This window comes from Emys orbicularis, chromosome 1 (genome assembly GCF_028017835.1).
Source record: "Emys orbicularis isolate rEmyOrb1 chromosome 1, rEmyOrb1.hap1, whole genome shotgun sequence".
Classification (NCBI taxonomy): Eukaryota; Metazoa; Chordata; order Testudines; family Emydidae; genus Emys; species Emys orbicularis.
Genome location: NC_088683.1, coordinates 158,276,944 through 158,299,904, shown reverse-complemented (window position 1 = coordinate 158,299,904; position 22,961 = coordinate 158,276,944). Strand labels below are relative to the sequence as shown.

The window sequence follows — 22,961 nt, the reverse complement described above, 5'->3', positions numbered from 1 at the left end:
ACACTGTCCCCCAGCAGATCTAAGTACTTCGACCTGATTATCAATGATTTCAGCGGTAGTGGTCACTTAACCAACCAAAAGGCTCTCTATGGAGCCTAATCAGCTCTGTCTTTAAACAGGAGAGAGGGGCAAGTCAAATAAGTGCCTGTGATTCTTATGCAGAGTCAACAAGCGAAACACTTGTGCCCCCACCCACTCACGCTCTCTCTTCACTAGGGTATGGCATCCAAACCTCCTGTTTAGAGAGTGTACTTGAGGATGACCAGTGCTTTATTTGTAAAGAAAGAGGTGCCAGGGCTCAAGCAAGTTTGTTTCTTTTGTAACTGATCTGATAAGCCCAGAGGTCCCAGAGCTATGAACTGCCAAGGCTAGAGGTGGCAGGCCTCAGCCCTGGCAAGCCCTAGCACAAATTAAGCACTGACGGAGACCCCCCTCCTTCAGGCAGGCTAAGTACAGTTCTGCTGTCCGTTATTCATACAATAGCGATGGTAACGTTTCATGACCCCCACATTTAATTAAGTTGATGTTTAACAAAAAAAAGAAAGTGAACGGTACAGAGTTTAAGCATAGAAGTTTCTGGTGATCTGGGAATAACCTACAGATTATCAAGGGGTGCAAAGTTTGGTTTAAGATCGGATGGCATATACTAAAGTGATTTGTAACCCAATACCAGCCAAAATTGTTCACTTGGGCAGCATAGCTCTGTCTGCTGGATATCTAGGGAGAGTAGGTATGTTCATGTAAATAGTCTGGTCCTGACACCTTTCCACCCACCTCTGGCTCATCACTAAGTGTCAGGGGAGAGTTCATTCAGACCTTGCTTATAAAGAATAATTTGAAATTAGGTAGGCACATACAGCCAAAACAAATGCACTGATATAGTGATAAATAACAGCTATGTGAGGAAGCTAGTCTTTGCTCATACTTTTCAAACCCATTATGCTTTCTCAGGTACAAGTATTTTCTCATATACTTAGGGCCCTACCAAATTCACAGCCATGAAATCTAGTCTCTGCCTGTGAAATCTAGTGTTTGGTGTGCTTTTACTTTATACTATACAGATTTCATATTTGTATGAAATTGGGGGTCTTGACCCAAAAGGGAGTTGGGTCACAAGGTTATTTAGGAGGGTCACGGTATTGCCATCTTTACTCCTGCACTGCTTTCAGGGCGACCGCAGAGCAGCTGCTGGTGGCCATGCTCCCAGCTCTGAAGGCAGCCCCCCACCAGCAGCAGTGCAGAAGTAAAGGTGGCAATACCATAGCATGCCACCTTTACGTCTGCACAGCTGCTGGCAGTGGCGCTGCCTTCAGAGCTGGGCTCCCAGTCAGCAGCCACTGGTCTCCAGTGGCCCAGCTCCAAGGCAGCGCCACTGCCAGCAGCAGTGCAGAAGTAAGGGTAGCAGTACCACAACTCCAGTACAGTAGCCTTGTGACCCCCCCCCCCACACACACACACACACTCCTTTTTGGGTCAGGACTTACAATTACAACACTGTGAAATTTCAGATTTAAATAGCTGAAGTCATGAAATTTACAATTTTTAAAATCCTGTGACCGTGAAATAGACCAAAATGGACTGAATTTGGTAGGGCCCCACCTATACTGTATATGCTTTTAAAATGTGTATTAATGTTTCAATTTCAATTCAAATTTCCAATTGACTAAATTGGCAACACATAACTGGGGGGTGTTGGGGAAGTTTGGGGTGGGGGGATGGGGGAAAATCCCTGTCTGTATGGGAAGTGTTTCCAGTTCATCTACATGAGAAATGCCATGTAGTCTTGGCAATTCTGTAATAGCAGGTAAATTGTCATTTGCTTTGCTTCAGGCAGTCATCTAACTCATTTCAGTTAAGGATCACATACAAAGCCCTCAAAGCATTAGTGGTGATAGCCAGGATAAAAGGTAAGAGGGCTACGGCTCATGCTCCCAGAAAGACAAGCAACGGGGTCAGGGAGATATACCCGCTGCCTGGTAATCAGGTACAGAATGAAGCTAGATTTATTCTTTCTTCTACCATAGCAGAAGACTGCTGGTGGCAGAAGAGAGCCCAAAGCCCCACAGACTACAGTAATCTGGACCTATATGCGGTGGACAAGTTTTGTAGAATCTGCAGCACTTGAGAAAGTCTGCAGCAGCTCCATTTAAATTAAAATACTGAGGTTTATAATTAAACATGAAATTGAATACACTCAGAAAAGAAGCTCGTGTTTTACACTGTCCCATTTTCCAATATGGGACAGATTTTTGTACTGACAATTGTTAACTGCAGTGCAAAAGCTGGAGGTTGTGGCAAGAGGGAGGTAGCTGAAGCTATTGGCACCTAGGAGGCAGTTTGGGATTGTAGGATAAGCAGGTTTACTGACTGTTTCTAAAATGATCAACAGTGAAGCAGAAAGCTACGTTGATATTTAAATTGTCACCTTTTGGTTTCAGCATTAGTGCCCCATTGAGATAAATGGGGCAGTTCACACCTCTTAGCACTATTGTTTCAGGCTGCTGGCAGACTCAGGAACACTACCCACTCAGTTTACAATCAGGTTGTGTTTTCACATTTATCTGTAGAACCATTAAGTCAAGGTTTTTTTAAAATCTAAGATTCTGCAGCAAAATTCTACAATGATTTTCATAAAATACACACAATCCTGCCTACAGTCTAATTTTACTTGACCCAAAGGGCAAGAGTGTTACTACTTTCCCCCAGGAGACTGTTCTACTTCCTAATCCTATATAGAATGGGGAAAGAGAAAAATCTCTAATTTCTATGACTCTGGTGATGGAACCCTCCATTTCTCACCACGCTAGAGTTGAGATATTTACCAAATAATGGACAGAGACAGTTTTCAGAAATAACATTTTTTGCTTAGTGTTACAATCAGTTTACAGCTCATACTGAAATACTGTTAGAAATATTCTATATTCATACATTTCTAGCAAAATATACTTTTATAAACCATAAGGCACCTTTAAGACTTTGTAAAGCAACACACTGCTCATGGTAAAATTCCACAAGAGAGCTAAATTAAAGCCCCTTAATCCTTTAATGTTCAGTACAAGATCACCAATGCTCTCGTCAGAAAAACAAAACAATCAGAGAGGTTTCCAAGATGGAGTTATTCCTGTATTAGAGTGCACCCTGAAGAAGTCTATTTGAAGTATCTTGAAACTATTCAAGCAGAAGAAAAAAAAAATCTCCCTGGTGTGAATAAAATGCATTAAAAACAGTTCTTTGAACTGGGTAACAAAGATGCATTGTGGGGATTAAATTTCATTACTCAGTGGATTAAAATCCTTCCATTCATTACTGCCAACAGGAGTAAGGAACAAAAAGAGGCCAATTCCTCCCCATACAATTCAATCTAAGATTTTAAAAGCAGACAGTGAGCAGGACAGGAGTCCATGAGAAATTGCATTTGGCCACTGCAAAACTCATTCAGATATTCGTTATTGATTTCTGAAAGTCTAGCCTCTTACTGAACAGAGAGATACATAAAAGAATTGGCAACTGTATAAACTGCTTCGCATCAAGTAGATTTTTTTTTTTTTTTTTTTAAACGTGATCCCACTGTTCACATTAACTACCTGCGCTCAGAAACTCACCATCAGCTCTCCTTGGCAAAGAGATGGAAATACCTGTTAATTTCATTAACTCTTTAAAAGATATGTGTATTAAATATTTAGCTACAGAATTATATCTAATCTTTGCAGTTTTCCTTTAAATACAGTTTAAGGTACGTGAATACATTATCTGAACAATGCAAAGGATTGCATGAACAAGAGTGAATGCAAAATTAATAAATATACAACAGGCCTTCAACACCAACTTGTCTCCCACACAACATGCTCAAAGTAGCTTGCCTTCCACTTCCACCTACCAGCTTCTCTTTTCATACTGGGATGGGGGGGGAAGGAAGAATAGTGCTCTGCAATGTTCCTTACTCTGTATTTCAACTGAAGGAAAGTAGTAAGCTTTTTCAAGGCACAAGTTGCTGAAACCATGGAATAAGATTCTCACACAAAGATTTTGCTTAACGCCTAATGTAGGCAATGACAGCCTTTGTGCGTGGCCTCCAATATGCAAAGTTATATTGTAAAAAGTGAAAAGAAGCTATCCTCAATAAGAGGACACAACAGAAAGATCGAGTGAGAGGCACTATGGAATTTACACAAGTTTAGGTGCACATTTGCTCCACTGGGGCCAGATGAGTTTAAAGTACAGTGGAGGGCAATGCACTTGGTCCTTTAGACAGGGGCATATGGCTGTAGATTTGTTCTGGTGGCAAGGCTCAGTGAGATGCTTTGCATGTATTCTCAATCAACATGAGAACACCGCTGCACCAGTTGCAAAGAGGAGATAAGGATGAGTCAGAAGGAGACACTAACAGCAGCCTAGTATAAAAAGGGAGATAAATACCAAACCAGCTCAATTCTAGGGCTGTAATAAACTAACATCTACAGTAGATGAAGACCCTAAGTCTGGAGCAAAGGAAGACAGTACTCAGATCTTCAAAAAATCCATCCCCAACAAAAAGAAATTTAATTTTTGGGGGGGGGAGTATGTAAATATGTAAGCGGAAATCAAGGGAGAGAGCAGAGTGTTGAAACATGATACATGATAAATACAGCACTGGAGTCCATACACCCAGAATAGCACAGTTACATTCTCGCTGATTTACCGTAGTGTAATACCCCAGAACAAGAACAGTCTTCTTTGCTTCATATGGTGCTAAGCCAATCACAGTAGCGAAGTGTCATGCTATCAAAAACCCAGACATGGCAGGTCTGCTCTCCCCGATCCCCTTTACACAGATCTCCCACAGATCTTTATGGTAGTTTAGTGATAACTCTAGCCCCACAACATCCCCATGTAGGCAAGGCATTGAGTTAGTTCTTCTAAGCAGCATCATACCAAGCAATTCTAGATTTGCTCAGATGTGCTGCCGCTTACAGGACTGTTTCTAATGAGCCCCTCAGGAAAGAGCCTCCGGCTCTGCATTTCCACTATTGCTTTAGTGACATGTTTTTCTTCTAGTCCACCACTCCCCTTTATCCAAGAAGAACTTTCTGCATCCTGTGTGCAGCAACAATGGCTTCATCCTCTGAGTCAGACTCGCTTTGGGAAGTGGAGCTCTGAGAGGCGGAGCTGCAGGGGGAGGAGCATTCTGGGGAGCACAGATAGTGCATCAGCGGCAGGCGGTACTTCCCACAGAAGTCAACAAACTTGATTTGTCGGACACAGCTGTCGAAGTAGACACCTGCAAGGGGAAGGAAAGCAAGGCAGTTTTTAGAACAATGACTCAATGGTTTGCTGTGAAACCTGCATGCTCCACAGAAATGAGCAAGCCAGCCATGATTTCTAATGCACCTGCCTCATCTTAGGGATGAATTCAAACAGCAAAAGTTAGGGAAATAAGAAATTTTTGGTGGGGAGGAGCGTATCTGTGTGCTAAGTGGAAACTGAAAGGATCAGTTTATGTGCAGCTTCTAGTAACACATTTATCAAATTTTTTCAGCGAAAGTAGCAGTTTGCCAGGTACCTGCATCCCATGCATTTTATACAGTAGCCCCACTGCCTAATTTTGCCAACTATTTTCTCGCCCTAGGATAGTGTTTGCTAAGTAGTTGCTAAAGTGGCTGGAAGTGGGGCACCAAAAGTCAGGACATCTGTGTTCTATTCCCAGCTCTGCCACTGATTCATTGTGTGGCCTTGCTACTCAAGGGACTTAAATTCTTAGTTTTCCCACCTGTAAAATGGAGATAATAGTTAGCAGTTACCTCCCAGGGGTTTGAGAGAATTCATGTTTCTAAAGCACTTGATACATCCAGGTGAAAGAGTTACAGAGGGCAAAGTACTATTTGAAGAGAGAAACAATGGCCAATTCATTCCACAGAAAGGAAATTTCTCTAAGAATTAAGAGGGAACGTCATGCTGGGGACTGTCAAACATGTCTTTAAATGTTAAATCCATTTACCCGCTGTATTTTCCAGTCTACCAGGCTCCTTCTAACAGTTATCAATAGTGTGTGTATATAAATAAAAGCTCTCTCCCTCATAACCCCATTTCTCTTCTGCTTGAGTGAAGTTACCATGATGAACTTGGATGCTATTTTCCATGAGAACAGAACAGAACGATGCCATAACACACAGTTATGTTCTCCTACTGCAGGGAGATTGTACTTATTCAGATGCAGGCATTTTCAGAAATGTTTTTGGAGGTGTGTTTGTGGGTTTTTGTTTTAATTGTAGCTGCCTTTGAGTTAACTATGCCTCTGCAGCATTTGTAGCAGCACACTGCTAGTTCACGATAAAGTGAAACCAATCCATCTATTTTCATTGTCCAAGCTGTGTGAAATGCAAGGAAACAAATTCCTCTCCCACTCAACGCAACCCAATCTCTGGCCTCTCCATCCTCCATCCACTCCCTGTTTTGAAGCTATCATATTAAGTGGTAAGAAGCGGACAGAACCATGACCAAAGAAGTGGTAGTTAAGGAACAGACTAAGAAATAGACTATCTGAATTAGAATAAATCCTTTGCAAAAAAAAGCATTACTTGGAACTCCCCAGTCTTGTACAATGCCTGTGAAATCCCTTGCATACAGGTTACATGTGACAGTTGTGCTGAACACTATGGGATAGGTGCTTCAGGAATCCCAGAACATGCTGGTACAGCCGCATAGTTCTAAAAGTGCATTTTGTGTACCAACTAAAACAGTTCTATCAAAAACAGTGCTCCTGTGCAGAGGTTGCAAACCAGTGCTAAGATTTTAAGCAATGACCCTGCAGGGACTTTCTTGCTTAGGGCAGAGACAGCCCAAGTTAAGGGCTGGTCTACACTGGGGGGGAGTGGGGTTAGATCTAAGATACGAAACTTCAACTATGAGAATAGCATAGCTGAAGTCGACGCATCTTAGATCGATTTACCTCGGGTCCTCACGGCATGGGGTCTAGACAAGACGCGATAAATCGATCCCCGATAGATCGATTACTACCCACCAACCCTTAGATGCAGTGACACAGTCCCTTGAGGAAGAGGATAAGACAACACCTGGGGCTACTGAAATGCTCACAGCAGGAACTGACTGGTATGACAACACCTGCAATTAAGCTACTAAAAGGAGAGCTAGGTTATAAAGAAATAGATGAGCCGTCAGGTGAGAACAGGGAGCAGAGAGCAGCTAACTTACCTCCACACTTAGGATTGGGGCAGTTGCTGGCCAGGCTCAAATATCTGACAAGATTCCCTGGGAGATCACTGGGAGCATAGGGAATGTTGCGGGTTTTCATGGTGCGTCCAGCTAGTTCCAGGAGACTTGGGGGATTGTAAGTCAGATCACGGACAAAGCGAACAACCAGTGGGTTCCCTCGCAAACTCAGCTCTTCCAGGTGAACCAAGTTGAGGATCTCCCGGGGGAGGTATGTCAGCAGGTTGTTGTGAAGGCTAAGGGAACGTAGGGAATGCAACCTGAAAAATCAAGAGGAAGACAGTCAAGAGGAACAAGCATTACGAAGCACCAACCATTTACTACCTTTCTCACTAGCTTGTTTCCTTTGGCTTTTTCCTTTAAGCACAAAGCCATGCTAACAGAGTTCCTGGTCTAGCACACAGACTAGCCTATGCAGAACTTGGCTCAGCTCCTCAATGCATGTTAAAGAAATAAGCAGGGTCTTAAATGTGTCTGCCAACCCACCCTAAAAAACTATTATAGAACTAAATAGTGCTACACAAAAATAATGCTTTTTAGAGGGATGTTTCCTTGCACCAAGGGTATGTATTCAAAAGCCTCCACACAATGCTCTGAATAGGTCACCTGTTCTCACTCATGTATTAAAGATGAGCAGACTAGCAGTTAGCCAACTCTGGCAAACCCCATGCTTTCATTGTCTGCACCTGCATCACCGCATGCTCAGATCCTGTCAGAGCTCAAGAGCTAAGCAAGGTCAGACCAAGTGAGTGTGACTGGGAGACACAACATGTTGAATTTTTGTATGTAGAGCTCTCCCCTCTGTCAGCACCAAACCAATATTCCTCATACTGCATAAGGACATCATACTGCCGGAAGAGTCATCTTTCAAATGAAACAAAACTAAGGTTATGAACACTTGACATCAGAGATCCCATGTCAAGAGTAGTAATGCTAAACCCTGCTATCCTGATCAAATTCCAACTTGGAAACCCCCCTGCTTTTATCACCTTAGCTTGGAGTTTCAATTGCACAAGGTATTATTTATTTTCTGTCTTGAACTACTATGTAGATTTTTTTTCTATTTTGTAGTAGATAAAACAATCTTACATTCAGAGGTGTGTTGTGAGCCTTAGTGAACGTTTAAAACATTCTGATATCCTTGAATGAGATGCTATAAAAGAGTATCATGCAAATAAGACCAGGAAAAGATTTTGGGTACAAGGCAAAGGAGGCCGAGCACAATATGATGAAAAACATATAGCGTGGCATTTATTTTTGCTATTGGCATTTCAACTTCACATTTCCTGTGTCTGTGCTTAGATGCTATGGTGATGGCTCCTATAACGAATCCTAAAATGGACATTCACTTTCACAATATTTTGAATTTACAAGTCCTCCTTGCATTGCCTGGTGCTGAGAATCTCCCCCCTGCAGACCTAACTTGTGATTAAGAACTAAAGATCAACCAGATCTTCCCAGGTACTCTCATCCACACTTGCAGAATAAAGAGGTTTGAGCATTGGCTGGTGGCTAAAGACAGCAAATTAGTTGGATATACTCACTGTGCCAGCTGAGGAGGAATACTCTGGATCTTGTTGTCAGACAGCACTAGGTAACTTAGAGAAGGCAGGTTTGCTAACTCAGGTGGGATAGAAGTAATGAAATTCCCTCCAAGGTACAAAAACTCTAAACTGAAAGAGAAGAAGACTGCATTACTTCGTTAATCTTATTTCTGCAGTTTCACTTAGCACTGGGTCTCATTTAGTTTACGAGAGATTTACAGCTTGCACTGCAGATAAAACAATTTTCGTAAAACATACCATATGAAGAGAAAGTTGACATATTATCAATGACCATAATAAAATGATAGTGGAGCAGCTCTGCTATAGTTAATGTTGAGTGTCACTTTCAGCTTAGTAGTTGACTCTCTAAGTGCACCAAAATCCACATGGCAGCTTAGATGGTATTGAAATCTGCTGTGTGGAATAGGATTAGCATCCAAATTTGGGGTCATTTGACCGAGAAGTTCCTGAGCTACATCTCAAAAATAATCAGCTATTTACAAAATCACATGGATCTTCTAATTTTTTTCCATGTACACCTTGGGCTCAAATTATTGCTCTAACCCTCCCTACACTGATCTCAGCTACAGCATGGGATTCACCACCCTTTTAGAGATACACTACTGAAAAAGTTATTAAGAACATAAGAATGGCCATACTGGGTCAGACCAAAGATCCACCTAGCCCAGTATCCTGTCTTCCGACAATGGCCAATGCCAGGTGCCCCAGAGGGAATGAACAGAACAGGTAATCATCAAGTGATCTATCCCGTCGCCCCTTCCCAGTTTCTGGCAAACAGAGGCTAGGGACACTATCCCTGCCCATCCTGGCTAATAGCTATTGATGGACCTATCCTCCATGAATTTATCTAGTTCTTTTTTTAACCCTGTTATAGTCTTGGCCTTCACAACATCCTCTGGCAAAGAGTTCTACAGGTTAACTGCGCGTTGTGTGAAGAACTATTTCCTTTTGTTTGTTTTAAACCTGCTGCCTATTAATTTCATTTGGTGACCCCTAGTTCTTGTTATGAGAACTAGAGGTCTTAAGGGTTTATTAAGAATAGTTTGTAACACCAGGTCAGCACAAGCTGAACTGATGAACCTAATGGAATGAAATGAGCATATGCAGCAAGAGTATGGCTCTGTTGAAGCCAGATGGTTTCCAGTCTGTTGTCCCAGTAGCTGGATAGCTCAAGGTGATATGCTGTGGTCATTGAACCTGACCTGAGCTTAGATAAGTGTAACTATATTTATGCGTATGGTGCGATATTCGCGTATAGCTGTGTTAAGACTCTTCTTGGGGTGTCAGAGTATATGCTTTATTTTACCAAGTCAGGGCTTTTGCATTTAGAAAGGGAATAGAAGGATGCTCAGCTGAGCTCAATAATGATGTATTTACTCAGAGAAATAAGGACTACTTCTGACATAGCACTTTCATGGTTAGATCTAAAGTGCTTTAAAAAGGAAGTTAGTCTCATTATCCCCTTTTTAATGATGGGTTAACTAAAGTACAGATAGGTGACATGATTTGCCCAAGGTCATCCTAGAGGCCAGTGCCTGAGCCAGGAACAGAATTTAGAGCTCTCAAGTCCCTAGCCACTGTTCTATCCACTAGGCCACAATGCTTCCCACCTCAATGAACTAATATTCCAAGGGTTTGTCCACATGTGTTAGAATATGGCCTGGAGAAATCATGATAACGGATGCCCCATAAAACATTCAGTGGAGACAGACCAATTTATGTTAAACACAACAGTTCCTTTCTCTGCTGAGTACTAACTCATGTTTAGCATCTTGTTAGTTACTATGATACCTCAGGGCCATGCTCTAACATTTAGTTTCCCAGCCTAGAAGCGCTCCAACAGTTGGATCTATCCTTTCTTTAGAACTAATGATGCCTGTCCCCACTTCCCAAAGATGCTGGCTAGCATAAAACTTAACAGCTGGCAGTAGAGAGATCCGCCCAGAACTCTAAATTCAGATATGAGATCAAAATTTCCCTAAACAAACTTTAATAAGAAGTTTCCCCATCTGGTCTGCAAGTGGAGTGAGGAAGTAAGAGTTTAATCAAACAATACACTTATGCCCACCACTTTCTATGATTTGCCATTTCTACAGAGAACAACACAGCTGCTGCTGAGACGCAACAAATTTAAGATCAGTCTCCTGAAACTATTGGTAAAATGTTTGAAGAAAGGAATTCTAGTGGGTTGCCTCTAACATCATATCTTTACCACAGCTCCAGTTACAAGTCTATCCTCACACTTAGCACCTGGCTTTTTTTTTTTTTTTTTTTTTTTTTTTAAGTGTACATTTGGTATTAAATATGTAAAAGAGCACATACTTTGGCGCTCATTGCATCAAAGGGTATGCACACAGCTCTCTAACATCACAGAAGACTCTATAGCAGAGCTAAATGAATAATTGATTTTTCAGTTTGGCAGCCAAACAAATCCAGACAAATTTCACTGTTCTTTTCCTCACAGGTCATTTTAAAATGTGTCAGCTGTTTCTGATATGTATTGCCCAATTTTGCTGTTTAACTTCTTTCCACAAACCATTATATGGGAGTAAAATAAAAGAAACATGCTCTCTTGCTGCTAGTGATTCATGGTTCTTTATATTGCTAATTTGATGCGCCCTGGAGGAGCCATTATTTGCAAACCTGCATGTGTAATATAACTTAGCAGTGCCTCTATTCTAGCGGAGGCAGAGATAATATTTGGGGCTTGTATACACGTGAAAATTCATCTGGAATAAGGTAGGATAAGAATTTAGAGTGCATTAAATATTTCTGAAAAATTACATATGTGGATGCTCTTATTCCACAATAAAAGTGTCTTATTCCAAATTAGCTTAAACCACTTTGGAATGGTTTAAGCTAATTCAAAATAAGGCAATTTTATTCTGGAATAAGAGTACCCACATACGCAGTTACTCCAAAATAGCTATTCCTGACTAACTGCCCTTGTATAGTAACCCTTAGTGTGAGGCAGTGCTACTGTGATTCTGATACATACACCTGCAGTCGGAGTAAGATTCTTCACAGATGGGTTTCAAAAGAATGGGGCTCAATCTTTATAATGCTACTCAGATTTGCCTCAAAGTCATTACATAAAAGGATCTCAGTGGAAACTGTTAACAGCTTAAGTAAGCATAGCAGTTGGCATCTTGATTTTTGCTGTTGGGAACATGAGTATTCTATACTTGCAGTTGCACGAGTCTTTGGGTAGTTTAATTCCTCTTCAGTGGAGTTACTCCAGATCTACATCAGTGCAAATGAAAGGGGAATCATCATGTTTCAAACCAATTGGATATCAAGAACACTTAAATTAAACTGGTTCTCATTCACTTTCTTAACTTCACTCTTTTCATGCAGCAGTTATTGTTGTCTTTCATACTCCTGATTAACACCCAACTGTTGAAAGCAGTGAGAGAGTGCGAAAGGCTCAAATGTTGCTGGGTCCTACAGAGCAGGCTGCTGAGTAGAGCTGGGTGAATTTTTTTCAGCAAATAGTAACACATCACCAAAATTATTCACCAATTCACATCAGAGTGGTTTCAGCTGAAAAAAACTTTTTTTTTTTAAATGCTGAAATATTTTGTTTTGACATTGTGTTTAGAAATGAAATGTCACTTTGTTTGACCCAAAGAGGGTTTTTGTTTTGCTTCTCATTTTAGCAAGGAAAAAAACAAAATAATTCAGTGTTTGATTTGAAATGAAACAAAAAAGTTTGTCTGCTTATTTCTCTCTTAGCACTACTGATGTCAAGTCTTGCTTTTGTTGTTTTTGACAGAGGACTTAAAGTGGATTGGGAACATTTTCATAACTCAACTGAACAAGTCACGGTGCAGAAACTTAAAACTTTGCGCAGGCTGCCCACACAGTACATTAGTGTACATAAGTGCACATCCCTCAGCCCGCGCCGCTTCCCGCAGCCCCCATTGGCCTGGAGCAGCGAACCGCAGCCAGAGGGAGCCGCGATCGGCCGAACCTGCAGATGCGGCAGGTAAACAAACCGGCCCAGCCCACCAGGGTGCTTACCCTGGCGAGCTGCGTGCCAAAGGTTGCAGATCCCTGTACTAATCCATACCTGTGTGTCACACACTAACTGGCCAGTATGGACCTTGCTGGCATGCACTAGACGTTTACTTTCTTGGTATCTGTGTTATGCCCTTATTAGTTCTTCAAAGACTCTCTGAGAACATACTTTATTTCTAATGTAAACAGTCAGAAATGCTTTTGGGGGGTGCATACTATCATTCAGGTTCTCTTTAGACACTGAAGTAGCAAGAGAGGGCACATGCCTGATTACTTTTAACTTTACGGACAGCTTGGGAAGCTGAGGGTATATTTATTCGGCTTGTTCTACACTAGAAAAAGTAACCTTTTGCTGTATTGTGACCAATAGGCAGTTTTTCTAAGGCAAAAAACCACTCAGGTATCTGTTAATAGTGAAACTCTACAGCTACAGAACAGTATTTTCACTTATTGGTACACGGACCAGCACTGGCATTTCGAACTGGAGCCTGATATTCTAGGCTTCTAGTGAGCTTCTGTGCTGGGCCCCACTGTATCACCACTAACAAAGCATAAGCTACTCTTGACTGTTAAACTAAAATCTGCAGCAACCCAAGCTCCATTGCACAGTGTAGGCACAACTGAGATTGTAGTCTGAAACTAGCACAGGAGCTTGAATAGGTTGGGAACATGCACCTAGTCACCTCAATGGCCAAATTATACCGCAGTTCACCAAATGAGAATTAGGGGTGAGTATACAGAGGACTAGAGACATGGGGGAGAATTTAGGCCTTGTCAATGTAAGAAAGTTGTACCAATTTAACCTAAGGGCACGTCTTCACTAGCAACATTAAAGTGCTGCCGCGGCAGCGCTTTAACGTGCCTGTGTAGTCACGGCTCTCCCAGCGCTATAAAAACCCCCACCTCCACGAGGGCAATGGCTCCCAGCGCTGGTACACGGTCTACACTGGCCCTTTATAGTGCCGAAACAGCGAGCGTGTGTGTGTGTGTGTGTGTGTGTGTGTTCACACTCCTGAGCGAGAAATTTGCAGCGCCGTAAAGTGCCAGTGTAGACAAGCCCTAAGTTAGTACAGAAATCAATTTAATTAAATCAGTGCAACTCCCTTGTGTGGTTGTTTGGTTTAAGAGTGCCTTAAAGAATTTATTTATACAAAATCAGTATAAGGCACTCTTAAAACCAAAATACCACACAAGGGAGTTGCACTGATTTAACTAAATCAGTTTCTGTACCAATTTAGACAGACAAGACTACAGGTGATTTGACACTTCTCTCCCCACTCTTCCACACATACACTCTTCTCAGACATCTGGGTTCTTGTTTTTGCATAAGAGGTCATTGCTCAGGTGTACATAAGTTCAAACTCTGAAGCACATTGAAGACTCCAGTAAGAGGACACAGGGTTTCCACATGATTCACCACACTTACATCACATCTTCCTGAACCTTGCCCAGGGACATCAGCAGCCTACCCAGCATAAGGTAAACAGCTCAAGCTTCTGACAGAAGATCTAGATCCCTCTGAGTAGCTTAGCCAAGAGCAGAGCTCAGAAATTCTTTCCCTTATACCAAGCTATGCTTAACGTCTGCTTCTCTTCTTTGGAGGTTAGTGGATGTTGCAAAAAATAAACACTCACTTCCCTGATGCGGATGGATCACTTGAGGATTGCCTGTTCTGTTCATTTCCTCTGAAGCACCTGGCATTGGCCACTGTCGGAAGACAGGATACTGGGCTAGAGGGACCATTGACCTGACCCAGTACGGCCGTTCTTATGTTCTTTGGCTGCACATATGAAACTATTATTATAGCCTAAAGTCAGACAAGACGGGAGGAAAGGAGAAGAAAAAAAAATATGCTACTTAAAGTTCTATATTAAAGTGAAAATGTGGTATGTTAGTGAGGGAGACATTGCATGTCAGATGGATATTCCCACACCATTCTCCAACTCTATTTTCAATGGGATAACCTCTTTTCCCCAAATAAAAAACTTAATCATTACACAATCACTCACTATTTTCTCAGTCCAAGAAACAGCACTAGACTGGCTAAATCATCAGCAGTTGGATTAAAACTGGAAAAATAACCTGAAGTATTAAGTGGAAACCCATAACGTTTAACATCCAAGACTGGACAACTGTACCATGTAACCCGATACAGCACCAAAAAACACTCATGTGATTTTGTCTACCTAGTTAGAATACGCTATAGAAGAGAAAGAAGTGCATTTTTAAATTGAGTTAGCTACCTCAAGCTGTCTCTCAGGCTAGGTCTACACTACGGGGGTGGGTGGGGGGGTCAACCTAAGATATGCAACTTCAGCTACGTGAATAGCGTAGCTGAAGTTGCGTATTTTAGGTCGACTTACCTGGCTGTGAGGACGGCGGCAAGTCGACCGCTGCCGCGACGCCGTAGACTCCGCTTCCGCCTCTTGCTGCGGTGGATTTCCGGAGTCAACGGCAGAGCGATCAGGGATCGATTTTATCGCATCTTCACTAGACGCGATAAGTCGATCCCCAATAGATCTATTGCTACCCGCCGATCCGGCGGGTAGTGAAGACGTGCCCCTAGATTCAGCATTTACCAGATAACAGGGGTGTAGGAGTGTTAAATTGTCTGATGCAATTAGATTACGTTACCAGTGTTTCAAATGAGGTGGGCCCATCATTTAAAACCATATCTTTTCCCATAGCCTAAACATACTCTCAGGACACAGCTTCACTGGAAAAAAATAGGTGTGTTCTTAAATTACCTAACAGGAGGTAAAACCCAAGTGAAGCCAGTAAAGCTGTTTGTCGCTATCACATAAGGTAGAGACTCTGGGGGCACATAGGGGTTTACCCTGACCCTGCTAACTCATATGAAAACCACAAACGGCCTTGCCTTCACGACAGGTTTCAGAGGGGTAGCCATGTTAGTCTGTATCAACAAAAACAAGGAGGAGTCCTCATGGCATTTTACAGACTAACAAATTTATTTGGGCATAAGCTACAGCCCACTTCATCAGATGCATGGAGTGAAAATACAGTAGGCAGGTATAAATACACAGCACACGAAAAGATGGGAGTTGCCTTAGCAAGTGGGGGGGTGGGTCAGTGCTAGAGGCCAATTCAATCAAGGTGGACGTGGCCTATTCCCAACAGTTGACAGGCCCCACAGCACACCTTGGCCAGGCTGACGTGTTAAAGGCAACCCATGCTGCCAACAGGGGAGTTTGAAAAAGGCACTAAGGCAGGGCAGCTCACGCTTTTTAGGGGCACCTTCTGCCCTAGCCTCGCCCCGTCCTCAGGGGCAGCAGCTCGCAGTGGCAGCGTGGCACAGGGACCGGCGCAGGAGGGGAACCAGCGCACCTGGGTTCTCCTCCCTGCGCTTGAGATTCCCCAGCCGAAACGGGGCCGGGGATCCTCGCTGCGCCTCGGGGGGCTGCCTGGCCCAGCCAAAGCGGCCCGGGACTCTCAGGGGGCCCCTCCTCGCTGGCAGCGCCCCCAGCCCCCGTGGCCCGGCTCTCACCTGCTGAGGGACTGGATCTCGGGCGGGATGCTGTGCAGCCGGTTGCCGCCCAGGCTGAGGCTCTGCAGCCCCCGCAGGCCCAGCAGCGCGGCGGGCAGCTCGGCGAAGCGGTTGCCGCTGAGGTTGAGGACGCGCAGGGAGCGGGCGAGCGGGGCCTGCCCCAGCCCCTTGGGCAGCGCGCCGGGCCCGCCCAGCCGGTTGTTCTTGGCCAGCAGGGTGCGGAGCCGCGGCAGCTCCAGCAGCTCGGCCCCCAGCGCTGCCAGCCCGGTGCCGCTCACGTCCAGCACCTCCAGCGCCGGGAACCAGCGCGCCAGCCCCGGGGGCAGCGGGCCCGACAGCCGCCGCGACAGCACCAGCCGCCGCGTCTCGCCGCTGCGCCGCGCCTCCAGCTCGGCCGCCACCACGCCCGCCTCACCCGTCCCGCGCCGCGGCAGCTCCAGCAGCCCCGCGCCGCCGCCGCCCGTAGCCCCGGCAGCCTCCTGCGGCTCCATCCCGCCGCCCTGCTAGGCCCGAGCCGCGCTGCCGGGCCCCGCCCGCTGTATAGCCCCGCCCGCTCGCGGCACGTGGTGCGCCATGCAGCGCGCGGGGCGGCTCTGCCCCGGGCCCCGCAACCTGCACGCGCGCTGCAGCCGCACCGCCGCGCTACGGCTCGTTATGCGCTAGGCGGGTTCCCGCGCGTCGCCTCCCGCGTCACCCCGCCGCTGACATGCTCGCCCTGGCTGCAGCTGCAGGGCGGGCTGTGAGAGCCTCATGGACGGGCTGCGAGCTGCAGGGGGACTAGATTTCCCAACGAGAAAACGGGGCACACCCCCAGCCCTTTGCCCGAGGCTGAGGGCCCTCAGGAGTCTGTCACCTGTCGCTGGAGCCTGCCAGGGCCCCGCTGGCTGCCAGCTCCAGAGGCCCTGGGGTTGAAGCAGAGACTGTCACAGGGGTCTCTGGAAGTCAGGGATTTGAATTCCCATGACCTCTGTGACATAAACATGGCCTTATGTATTATGCCTGGTGCGGGGTTCCCTGGGGCTGTCTGTAGCTGGCAATAGGGGGCCCCTGCCAAGCTGGTGAGCCTTGCACCGCTTTTTATTTTTCCACTAATTTTTAGACTCTTTCTGTGGGTGATTCTCTGCCCCCCGTTTATATCACTTGCACGTTGCATGTGTATCACCACCCCACACTTTTTGTTGGGAAGACCAAGATTTACGGGACTGTAGATAAGCTCAGACTCCGGCCTAAGGCTTTACCTGGTTTCTAGACCCATGGTGGCATGAGTTTGCTCCTGAGTCAGTCCGTGCACAGCGGTGCATATGGAGCTTATTGAAAGGGGTTGCAGATGTCACAGAGGGGCTGCGCTGGCACCACTGATTGCCGGGTAAAAAAGCTTTTACTGTACTTACTTTTCAGTGTATAGTATACAGAGCAGTGTAAACAAGTCATTGTATGAAATTTTAGTTTGTACTGGCTTCACTAGTGTTTTTTATGTAACCTGTTGTAAAACTAGGCAAATATCTAGATGAACTGATATACCCCCGAAAGACCTCTGTGTACCCCCCTAGGGGCACACATACCCCTGGTTGAGAACCACTGCCTTAGACTTCCCTGGGAATTTTTCCCATTGTTTGTAAAAAATGGAGTTCCTCAATGATTCATTGGCTATCTGCTGTAAATAGCTCCCATTGGAACTTCCTGAATCTGATGCTTGCTCGAGGAAGAGCAGTCAGCCTTAGGCCAGGTCTACACTAACCCCCCAATTCGAACTAAGGTACGCAACTTCCGAAGTACCTTAGTTCGAACTTACCTCGGTCCACACGCGGCAGGCAGGCTCCCCCGTCGACTCCGCGGTACTCCTCTCGCCAAGCAGGAGTACCGCAGTCGACGGCGAGCACTTCTGGGTTCGACTTATCGCGTCCAGACAAGACGCGATAAGTCGAACCCAGAAGTTCGATCGCCAGCCGCCGAACTACCGGGTAAGTGTAGACCTACCCTTAGACTGAAATGTTCCAAAGGAACATTGTTATTTGGCAGGTAAGCGCTTGATGACTGGGCATTACTTTAGCAGGGCATTTGAGCTCCTTGATTTCAATTTGTGGCCCTTTGGACACAGGTTAAAAGCTGTGTAATCAGTTATCACTTATCTGCATAAGCAGCAAAGTGTTTTCACAATGGGTAAATTGACATTCCCGAGCACTTTTCCTGAGAAATCAACCTTTAGCCCTAACAGAGACTGAGCTTAATAACAAAATAGGAGGGGCTGTGCTCTTTTATGCATCTTTATGATTAGGGTGACCAGATGTCCCGATTTTATAGGAGTTGAGATGAGTTCCTGTCTGCATCCTGTAAAACTTGCCCATACTGGTATTGCCCTGGCCTCTTCTTTTGTCATTCAGTGTTGCACGCATTCTAAAGCAATATGCATTTCCTCACCTTTTGGGGGCGAAGCCAGACTTTGAGGCACCTGCTCCCCTACTTGGTGTAAACTTTGCTTGTGCCAATCAGAAACGAACACAAACAGGTTTTGGGCCCCGTCCCCTATGACACTTCTATGATGTCATAGTTGGTACTTTATGGGCTGCCTGCCATGTGCAGGCAGGGAGAGGAGAAAGAAAAACGAATCCTGTGTATCCTGTGTACACCCGTAACCGAGCCTGATCACCTCGAAGCCTCTCTCTCAGCTCACGTGTTTCAAACAGAGTTTCTACGTTTGCCGGTCGTTATGCGTTGGTTTGTATTTGTAAGTATCAGTTATTACTAATTGCTGCATCTTTGTTTATAAATATTGTTAGTAGATATTTTAGTCATTGTGTGTTTTAAGTTTCATTAACTCTATTAGCTAATCAAACGCTGCTCCCTTACCCCTTGTAATTATCCCCAATAAAACTTTAAATTGATTAATTTTAGTTGTGTGTGTGTGTGTCTGCAGTTTGCAGCGTGACCCATACTCTCCTTGCATCCCTTACCAATATAGTCTATTGCCACGTGCAGCCTGGTAAATAACAGGCCTGCATTTTCTTTCGCCCCTGCGTGCCCGTGGCAATCCACAATAGGGACAGTCCTGATTTTTGGGTCTTTTTCTTATATAGGCTCCTATTACCCCCCACCCCCTGTCCTGATTTTTCACACTTGCTGTCTGGTCACCCTATTTATGATGCATAAAGCCACAATGAAAGGGTTTTTCATAATTTTTTTTCTAAGTGGTTTTTACCTGAGAAATCTCAGAAATATCAAATTTCATTGTACTGCAGGACTCACTGGTGGTCTCCTAATATTTAGCACACGCTTTTAAAAGATTAGACTAAAAGGCTCTTCTGCACTCAGTTGGTAAAGTTTCACTCTCTTGATTCTTGTGATGTCATAACAGCTAGCCAAAGACTCAAAAGTAATAAAAAAAAATTTAAGTACATCAGAAGCAGGAAGCCTGCTAAACAACCAATTGGGGCTACTGGACAATCGAGATACTAAAGGAGCACTCAAGGACAATAAGGCCATTGCAGAGAAACTAAATGAATTCTTTGCATAGGTCTTCATGGCTGAAGACGTGAGGGAGATTCCAAAACATGAGCCATTCTTTTTAGGTGACAAATTTGAGAAACTGTTCCAGATTGAGGGGTCAATAGAGGAGGTTTTGGAACAAATTTATAAACTAAACAGTAATAAGTCACCAGGACCAGATGGTATTCACCCAAGAGTTCTGAAGGAACTCAAATGTGAAATTGCAGAACTACTAACTGTAATCTGTAACCTATCATTTAAATCAGCTTCTGTACCATATGACTGGAGGATAGCTAATGTGGTGCCAATTTTTAAAAAGGGTGCCAGAGGTGATCCCGGCAATTACAAGCCGGTAAGCCTGACTTCAGTATCCAGCAAACTGATTGAAACTATAGTAAAGAACAAAATTGTCACACACGTAGATGAACATGATTGTTGGGGAAGAATCAACATGGTTTTTGTAAAGGGAAATCATGCCTCACCACTACTGGAATTCTTTGAGGGGATCAGCAAGCATGTGGACAAGGTGATCCAGTGGGCATAGTGTACTTAGATTTTCAGAAAGCCTTTGACAAGGTCCCTCACCAAAGGCTCTTAAGCAAAGTAAGCAGTCATGGGATAAGATGGAAGGTCCCCGTTTGGATTGGTAACTGGTTAAAAGATAGGAAACAAAGACTAGGAATAAAAGGTTTTCAGAATGGAGAGAGGTAAATAGTGGTGTCCCCCATGGGTCTGTACTGGGACCAGTCCTAGTCAACATATTCATAAATGATCTGGAAAAAGGGATAAACAGTGAGGTGGCAAAATTTGCAGATGATACAAAACTACTCAAGATAGTTAAGTCCCAAGCAGACTGAAGAGCTACCAAAGGATCTCTCAAAACTGGGTGACTGGGCAACAAAATGGCAGATGAAATTCAATGTTGACAAATGCAAAGTAATGCACATTGGAAAACATAATACCAACTATACATATAAAATGATGGGGTCTAATTTAGCTGTTACCACTCAAGAAAGAGATCTTGGAGTCATTGTGGATAGTTTCCTGAAAACATCCACTCAATGTGCGGCAGTCAAAAAAGCTAACAGAATGTTGGGAATCATTAAGAAAGGGATAGATAATAAGACAGAAAATATCATATTGCCTCTATATAAATCCATGGTACACCCACATCTTAAATACTGCGCGCAGATGTAGTCGCCCCATCTCAAAAAAGATATATTGGAATTGGAAAAGGTTCAGAAAAGGGCAACAAAAATTATGAGGGGTATGGGATGGCTGCCATATGAGGAGAGATTAATAAGACTTGTACTTTTCAGCTTGGAAAAGAGACGACTAAGGGGGAATCTGATAGAGGTCTATAAAATCATGACTGATGTGGAGAAAGTAAATAAGGAAGTGTTATTTACTCCTTCTCATAACACAAGAACTAGGGGCCACCAAATGAAATTAATAGGTAGTAGGTTTAAAACAAACAAAAGGAAGTATTTTTTCACACAACACACAGTCAACCCGTGGAACTCCTTGCCAGAGGATGTTGTGAAGGCCAAGACTATAACAGGATTCAAAAAAGAACTAGATACGTTCATGGAGGATAGGTCCATCAATGACTATTAGCCAGGATGGACAGGGATGGTGTCCCTAGCCTCTGTTTGCCAGAAGCTGGGAATGGACAACAGGGAATGGATCACTTGATGATTACCTGTTCTGTTCATTCCCTCTGGGGCACCTGGCATTGGCTATTGTTGGAAGACAGGATACTGGGCTAGGTGGACCTTTGGTCTGTCCCAGTATGGCCTTTTTTATGTTCTTATGTAGTTCTTTGGTCACCATAAAGTCTTCCAGGTTTGAAAAAAAATTAACAATCAAATGTCTAATGGAGAAAACATGCAGAAAAAAATCCTCAATGTAAAATAAATCTTTCCATCTTCCTTCATCGATGACAAGGGCGGTAGCTTAATGTTTTGTATTTATTTTTTTCTTTGCAGGTCACCTATAAACAGTCTGAATACAAAAAATCACTTCCCATCTCACTTGATCAAGCTTCACTTCCTTATTATCTGTGATGTCATAATCTGACTAGTTCTTCTGTTGTCCATAGAGTTTTCCAGGGTAGACAACACCCAAATTTCTAATGTAAACAGCAAACCCAACCCAGCCCAAAGCACTTTAAGCACTTTTGTGGTGGTTGTTGTTGGGAAATACCAACCAACCAACCCTTTCAGGCTTTATACATCATAAAGTCATAAAGGAGCAAAAAAGTAAAATAAAATCCAGTGTGAAATAGCAGAGATTCTCACAAAGATGTATAAAATACTCAGTGAAATCCTGGCCTCATTAAAGTCAATGGGAGTCTCCCCATTAACATCAACAGAGTCAGGATTTCACCCTATATTATGACCTTTAATAGCAGCTACTGGCCCTGAATATGGGGAAGTTGCCAGTGCATGTGCTAGCTTTAGGAGGAAAGTGTGTGCACTAGTGACTAGAGAATGGGACTGGTCTCCATATAGATTTTTGTACCAATATAAGCCCTTGTCTACACTACTACTACTTGCTGTTATATACCCTAAAGCTGCAGAACCCCTAGCATAGACAGAGCATACACTAACAGAATGAGGAGTTCACCTCCACAAATAACATTATCTATGCTAACAGGAACACTATTCTGTCTGCATAGCGGTGTCTTCACCGGTGGTTTCTCCAGCATAGCTACGTCAGCCAGGATGCGTGGTTCTTTTACACCCCTTACCGACATAGCTAAGCCGACAAAAATGTTTAGTATAGACGTGCCTGACCTAACTCAGGGCATGGCTACACTTGCACATGTAGAGCGCTGTGAGTTAAACCAGCCCTCGGAGAGCACATTAGGGAAAGCGCTGCAGTGTATTTACACCAGGGGCGGGCAAACTTTTTGGCCTGAGGACCGCATCGGGTTTCGTAAATTGTATGGAGGGCCGGTTAGGGGAGGGGGTTGTGGCCCGGCCCCCACCTTCTATCTCCCCTCCAGGACTCCTGCCCCATCCAACCCCCCCTGTCCCCTGACTGCCCCCGGACCCCTGCTGCCCCATCCAACCCCTCCTCTCATTCCTGACAGCCCCCCAGGACCCCTGCCCCATCCAACCACCCCTTCTCCCTGTCCCCTGACTGCCCCCGCGGGGAACCCCTACCCCTGACTGCCC

General features: G+C 44.3%; 1 protein-coding gene across 1 annotated transcript; it reads right to left on the bottom strand.

The window, feature by feature from the left end:
* Positions 1–4,550: 4,550 nt before the first annotated feature.
* Positions 4,551–16,787, bottom strand: LRRC58 (leucine rich repeat containing 58). The gene is made up of 4 exons (XM_065408957.1): positions 16,297–16,787; positions 8,751–8,879; positions 7,189–7,466; positions 4,551–5,257 (listed from the first exon to the last, which is right to left on the bottom strand). The coding sequence occupies exons 1-4, from the start codon at positions 16,785–16,787 to the stop codon at positions 5,049–5,051; spliced, it is 1,107 nt and encodes a 368-aa protein (XP_065265029.1). The 3' UTR covers positions 4,551–5,048.
* Positions 16,788–22,961: the final 6,174 nt, after the last annotated feature.

Coding starts and splice junctions, on each gene's coding strand:
- LRRC58 (XM_065408957.1), bottom strand. CDS start 16,787: ATGGAGCCGCAGGAGGCTGCCGGGGCTACGGGCGGCGGCGGCGCGGGG. Junction 7,467..8,750: donor ATTCCTCCTCAGCTGGCACA/GTGAGTATATCC, acceptor TTGATTTTTCAG/GTTGCATTCCCTACGTTCCC. Junction 5,258..7,188: donor CCCCAATCCTAAGTGTGGAG/GTAAGTTAGCTG, acceptor TTCCCCTTGCAG/GTGTCTACTTCGACAGCTGT.